General features: G+C 44.9%; 1 protein-coding gene across 1 annotated transcript in view; it reads left to right on the forward strand.

Annotated features, from left to right (window-relative positions):
- Positions 1 to 7,189, forward strand: part of LOC107710167 (lipoma HMGIC fusion partner-like 3 protein) — a 53,328-nt gene that overhangs the window by 40,718 nt on the left and 5,421 nt on the right. The window contains exons 3-4 of the mRNA XM_016514906.1: positions 2,648 to 2,664; positions 3,282 to 3,320. Coding sequence (XP_016370392.1) covers positions 2,648 to 2,664; positions 3,282 to 3,320 — 56 coding nt within the window. The remainder of the gene's footprint in view (positions 1 to 2,647; positions 2,665 to 3,281; positions 3,321 to 7,189) is intronic.

A 7,189-nucleotide genomic window follows, 5' to 3' on the forward strand; every position in this document is an offset into this window, starting at 1 on the left:
GCCATGTTCATCCTGGCTTTCTTCGGTTTTCTCAGATGCTCTGAGCTCGTTATCACATCTAGCTTCAATCCAAACATCCACCCCACTATCTCCGATCTAGCAGTGCCGGATGACGAAACCATCTCTTACTTCATTAAGCAAAGTAAAACAGACCAGACCAAGAAAGGCCATTTCTTTTTATTTTCAACCTACAATAACCCATACTACCATGCCAAGCCCTCCTAGCCTTTGTCCAGCTCAGGAAATCACAGTCCAAACTCCCATCCGACCCCCTTTTTACAGACGACTCCAACCGCCCCGTCACTCGTTTCTGGTTTCAAAAGCACCTTAAATCCATTCTACTCCTATCCGGTACCCCAGCTGATAATTTTTCCAGCCATTCATTCCGAATTGGCGCAGCAACCACAGCGGCCCAAAAAGGCCTCTCCCAGCAGCAGATACAAGCACTCGGTCGCTGGTCCGCAGGAGTTCCCGCTCCCACAGGAGCCTTTTGTCTGGATTTTACTCAGCCACAGCAGTGCTCGCTTCCGCAGAAGCCATTTTTCTCTTTTCAGATGCCATAGCAGTGCCCACTCCCACAAGAGCCTTTTCCCTATTTCCCCACTGCCACAGCAGTGCCCGCTCCCGCAGGAGCTTCACCGTATTTCCCCACTGCCGCAGCAGTCCCCACTCCCGCAGGAGCTTTTCCATATTTCCCCACTGCCGCAGCAGTTCCCGCTCCCACAGGAGCCTTTTGTCTGGATTTTACTCAGCCGCAGCAGTGCTCGCTTCCGCAGAAGCCATTTTTCTCTTTTCAGATGCCATAGCAGTTCCCGTTCCTGTAGGAGCCTTTGCCTGTATTTTACACTGCCGCAGCAGTTCCCGCTCCCGCTGGAGCCATTATCTGTATTTTACACTGCCGCAGCAGCGCTTGCTTCCGCAAAAACCTTTTTTCTTTTCAGATGCCGTAGCAGTTCCCACTCCTACAGGAGTTTTTCTTTTTCAGATGCCACAGCAGCGCCCGCTTCCGCAGAAGCCTCTAGTTCTCTCTTCTAAGGTAGCAGTTCCCACTCCCACAGGTAGTGTGAACTCGTGAAATGATGTTTCGGGCACAGGAGTGCTTGCTGTTGAAACGAGCCTGCATAGGGTTCTGTTCAGGCTCTCCGTATGGGGTGATGAGGCAGATGGGTGCACTCAGACAAGGATAACCACCATCTCCGAGGATGCACTTCCCTGGTGGTGGGTAAAGGCTGGCAGTATACACAGGGCTGTTCCTCAGCACCCTGGCATCATGCACAGACCCAGGATATCCCACAAAGATGTAAATAAATTTTGAGTTATTTGCTGGAGGTTTCATGCGGATATGACAGCCGTCTATTGCACCAACTGCCCTGCTGAAAGCTGGTGACCCAGCCAGTGGTGCAAATCCTGCTCCCACTGCCTCCAGGTCATCACCAGTCGGAAAGCAAATCACCCTCCTCAAAATTCCCATGATTGCTTTGGTCACTCTGTGCACAATATCATGCACAGAGGACTTGGGGATATCAAAGTTCTGTGACATTACCCTGTAGGATGCTGCATGGGCCACCCAGTAAACCATATCGATGTCCCTTTCCCACCCATGGTAAGATTCCTGTTTGAGTGCAGCAATGAGGGACCTGATGAACGGCAAAGACAGGCGAAGGTGGGCATGGTGGTCAGCTGCTTCATCCAAATAAAGCTGCAGAATTGGCACAGCTGTTTAGATGGCAGTAGGATGTGGGATTCGCTGCCTGTAAATGTGATAGTTTGTTAGAATAATATATTTAAATAAAGCATTGTTCCATGTTTTGTTGCTATGCATTTATTTTTGTGTTGGTTGGTTTTATTTATTTATTTACTCTTTTGTTTACATTTCCTGTTGTTGTCAGTAAATAAAATATTTAATTCATGCATTAATTCATTGCTTGACTGAAAACTGATGTATTCACATTGGCCGCATTTGTCTAGTATTTATGCATAGCTATACCATATGACAATACAATTAAAATTACATTTGGCTTATTTTACTTATATATATATATAACTTTCTGTAAGAAAATATGCAATATAATTAAGTATTGATCAGCATTTATCATTATCATTGTGCATAAGTGTTTGGGTGGGCTAGCAATGCAAATCATTCTGGGGTAATCTTACTTTTTAAGTAATAATACTTACATTTCTCCAGTATAAAATAAACAGCCTTCTCCAAAGACAAGATCTTCGAGCAGCTGCCAGAAGTCTCCTCTGTGCAAACATGATTGCAAACATTTTGCTCATATTCGCACCTGTCAGTCATTCATGTTCACAGAACAAAACCACCAGCACTTGCATACAACTAACCAATATAACATCAAGACAATACAAAGGACAGTGACAGATATTTGGACCGCACATTATCATGAATAAACAGGTTGGTTGTTGGCACAGTTAGCATGACAAGAATGAGGAGCAGGACAGCAAAATCAAGAACACAGAACCTAGTCCTAGACAAAAAGCAATGGCTACAAGCAATGATACATTAAAGAATACCTATAGATTTCCATTGTCTTTGGGGGGGGGGTCCAGTATTAAAACTGGTAAATCAAACAAACTCTTTACACAACACACACCTTACTAAACAATCACTTCTATTCTGTCTTCCCAGATTTGGCAGTATCCAGTGTAAGTCGTTCTGCTGCTGTGACTTTTGTGCTTGTGTGGTCGTGTAAAGTTGTTGTGGTACAAATAGTAGTCTTGTAGTATCTCCCTGACTATATGTACTTTCTGTTGTCATGGTTAGCAATTAGCTTATTTTATAAAATCCCCATTTTTGCAGACATATACTTATTTATGAATGTCATTCATGGGTAGACATTAAAAACACAAAGCATAAAAAGACATTTATTATTCAAAGCAGGTAAAATACTGCATGAAAAAGTGCATGTGTCCAAAGCTATGTTGCGAGCATGGAAGAAAATATCTGTCCTGCTATTTGTACTACATGAATATAGGAACTTTTGAGCATACCATGTGCAAGACAATTATGTTACAAAACATGGTTAACTGAACTCTGATAAAAGAACTGAGCAAATGTTTTTCCATGCTAATCAAAGTTGGATGTTCCTTTACAATAAATGTGGAGAAAGAGGCATTCAAAAAATATTCTATGTGCAGTGTTAACAACTCTAAATTTGGCATATTTGGTACATCTGATTGTTGGTATTTTATATATACAGTAAAATGTGTATGAACAGTTACAGTGTTATCAGAATATTGTTAACAGCAGTTTTCCTCCACAGCAACCTCTATGTGTAGGGTCTTCTCTTCGAGTGGATGGAGTAAGCTTAACTTCAGTACAGTTTAACTTTACTGTTTTTTATCAATTGATCCACTCCCTAAAAACCTATGCATGCAATCATAGCATGTAGCTTTAATCTGATATTACCACGGAGCTTCACACTTGGAATTTTGTCTGATCCTTTCAGCCATAATGCTGATGAAATAATGATGCTTAACACTCCCTTCTTGTGTCGTTTTGTGTGTAATTTCCTTGGCAGTGGCGTAACTATTTGCAGTTCAGTTAGAGTAGTCGGAGTTGTGCCCACAATAACCAGGCCCTTTCACATTGTTTTACATTCCCATGCAGTCCTGCTAATTGCTAATAACAATTAGACGGACCTGGAAAAGGTTCCAATCAGTGGTGTAGTTCTAAAAGGTTTACTATCACACAGTCCTGGTGTAACGAATCAATCAGCTTACAGTTATACACTCAAATTAAAAAGTTTCATATAAAAAAAATAATAAATAAAAAAACTTCCTGTTATTAGACGGACCTGGAAAAGGTTCCAATCAGTGGTGTAGTTCTAAAAGGTTTACTATCACACAGTCCTGGTGTAACGAATCAATCAGCTTACAGTTATACACTCAAATTAAAAAGTTTCATATAAAAAAAATAATAAATAAAAAAACTTCAAATAATATTCAGTGTTTAATTTCATTTATCTTTAAATTGAAAATGAAAATAAAACTACTAGCCATGTACACACACCTCTTCTGAGTGCTTTTATCCCATGCTGTACAAAAAAATTCAAGTAGTGACAACAGCATTTATAGAAAATCTGCATAGTGTGTTTGAAGCTGAACTGAACAACTAGTTTTTCAGTTGTTTCTCTTCTTCAACTATAGTCTACTGGATTTGATGAATTCTGTTATATTTGGTTTGTCTGACTCAAAAAAAAAATCCCATTCTGTCTGATAAAATTACAGAAATTAAATGGATAAATTCTGTCATCATTTACTCACTCTTGTGTTGTTACAACCCTGTATGAATTTAGAATATATTTTGAATAATGTTGATAACCAAACAGTTTTGATGACCATTTTCTCAAAATAAAATGTGTCTGTCCCACAGAAGAAAGAAGTTTATACGATTTTGGAATGACATGGGGGTAAATAAATTTTTACAGAATTTTCTTTGCGAAAAGAAAAGAAAAGAAAAGAAAAGATAAAGAAAGAGCTGTTCGGTGCATAAAAATTCCACTGAATATTTGTTTTGTCTATAACCGTAGTTGTACTTTTGTCACGCTAGGTGTAGAGGAAAGGCACACGAAGACGAAGGTCATCTACACAAGAGTTTAATAGAATCCAAGAAGATGATAATCCATGAAGGCAAAGGGAACACGCAGCAAAAAAAAAAATCAAACAATACTGGACAACATAAGGAACAGAACGGGGAGTACTTATACTAACTCAAACAAGGGACTAATGACTAGATTAATGGAACACAGGTGAACAGAATGAACTAATCAACACACAAGGGAAACTAGGTCAGGGGAAAACATAAGGGAAGAAAACAAACTAAAAGTCCATGGTGGTGACAGAACTCCCCCCTCCCGGAAGGCGTGACCTTGCGCCATGATGGGACGAACAAAGGAGGGAGGGAGGGGGTTTGGAAGGAGGATGAGGCGGTGGCGAAGTGCAGGAAGAGAGGCAGGCAGATAACCAGGGTGGTGACGATGAAGGGAGGAGCCAGGGAGGAGCAAATGGAGGGAGGACCCAGGATGGAGACAGGAGGGACCCTGACCACAGCCATGAATACGGCCCACGGTGGAGCCGATGGAGGGAGGAGTCATGGTGGAGGAAGGGCTGATGACTCCAGGGGGTCGACCGACAACGGTGGAGCAGGTGGGAGAGGAGCCCGAGACGGAGAGGATCCAGAGGGCCAAGGCAGAGCAGATGGCTCAGGCGACCGAGGCGTAGGCTGGGATCCGGAAGGCCGCGGTGGAGCCGGAGCGACAGAGAACCAAGGTGGAGCTGGAGGGAGAGAGGAGCCCAACGGAGCCGGTGGGACGGATCGACAAGGCGCAGCCGGAGGAGTGGAGTCCTGAGGCGATGGCAGGTCGACGACTGACCAAGGCGGAGCCAGAGAGACGAGGGAGCCCAGTGGAGCTGGTGGACTGACGGGCCACGGCGGAGAGGAGGGAGCTAGGAGCCATGGTGGAGCCCCTGGGTCGACGGGCCGAGGCGGAGTCTAGGACTCAGAGGCTGGAGGCGGAGACAAGGGATCCTCCAGCCACAACGCCGATGGAGATTGGCAGACCCGCGGCGAACCCACATCAGTGATGGTGGGCTGAGGGGCTGACAGGAGACAGCGGTGGTGAGGACTAATGAAGAGGTGGTGGGAGAGGGAGGCTGGGTGGGAGTTTTGAGCAGTCCGGGGGTTCAGGAATGGTGTGTGCTGCCAACACACCAGATAGCCACTCCCAGCACTGGGAGCGCCAGAGATAAGGGAACGACTTCCATGGTTGTGATGGGGCAGACAGACAGTTCAGGGTAGATAGACAGTTCGGGCAAGACCTCCATGGTCGTGATGGGGCAGACAGACAGTTCAGAGGAGATAGATAGTTCAAAAATGGCCTCCTTGGCCATAACAGGACAGACAGAGATTTCAGATGATGACGGGAAACTGGTTAGTTCTGAATAAGTCTATCAGATCCCCTGAGTCCTGCCTCAGTTCACCCTCAGCGGTGGTATAGTGGGTGGGGCATTCCTTCGTGCCCTTGCTCTCCACTGTATCATCCCTCGTAGCCGGCTCTCGCATCTGGTCAGACGATCCGTGAGGCTCTGGCTCCGAGGCGATCCTTAGCTCTGTCACTCTTGCTTGCGATGGCTCGTTGGTCGCGGCGGGCTTTGGCTCTCCGTCTACGGCAGGCTCAGGCAAGCGTTCCATGCTGCGGGGTGATGTTTGGCTGGGCCCTGAGTCTGGAGTGGGGCTGGCGAGACCGATGGTGAATGGAGAGTCATTGCTCACCAGCACCCACTCCACGAAGGTGGCAAAATCCCCTTGAGGTCCACATCCGGACAACCGCGCTTGCACATGCGGTGTTCAGGCTCGCTATGTAGAATGAGCAGAGCGCGTCGTCCGGGTAGCTGGAACTGTTGGCGATCTCCACAAAGACCGCCATGTGGACCTCAAGAGGAAGCTCCCCCTGCTCCAGCAGGAGGAGAAGGAATTCAGGACAGTGGGTCATACTAATAAAAGAAAAACATTCAAAAACGGAAAATAAACGGGGGTAAATAACGCCGCTAAACTTTTCTTTTGTGTGGTCCGGTATTCTGTCATGCTACGTGTAGAGGAAAGGCACACGAAGACGAAGGTCATCTACACAAGAGTTTAATAGAATCCAAGAAGATGATAATCAATGAAGGCAAAGGGAACACGCAACAAAACAACATCAAACAATACCGGACAACATAAGGAACCAGAACGGGGAGTACTTATACTAACTCAAAAAAGGGACTAATGACTAGATTAACAGAACACAGGTTGAACAGAATGAACTAATCAACACACAAGGGAAAACCAGGTCAGGGGAAAATATGAGGGAAGAAAACAAACTAAAAGTCCATAGTGGTGACAACTATACCATTTATAGAGCGTATATAAATATATGCAAGGTTAGTAGTAGCTGCTAATTACATATGAATATGATCAAAAAATACAGAGCGAGACATGCTTGATATTAAAATTAGTGCAGTTTCTGTCCTGTGGAGAGTCAGATGAGGATGAGGGTTAAATTAGCTGTGCTTTGTCCCCAGGATTGGAACTGAGAACGACTTGTATATTAAGGCCGGGACACACCAAGCCGACGGTCGGCCGTTGGCCATCATGGGGCCAATGGCGAGCGACGGGCGGGCTAGTTTGTTT

The sequence above is a fragment of the Sinocyclocheilus rhinocerous genome, unplaced genomic scaffold, assembly GCF_001515625.1.
Source record: "Sinocyclocheilus rhinocerous isolate Xijiao unplaced genomic scaffold, SAMN03320098_v1.1 scaffold447, whole genome shotgun sequence".
Taxonomy (NCBI): Eukaryota; Metazoa; Chordata; class Actinopteri; order Cypriniformes; family Cyprinidae; genus Sinocyclocheilus; species Sinocyclocheilus rhinocerous.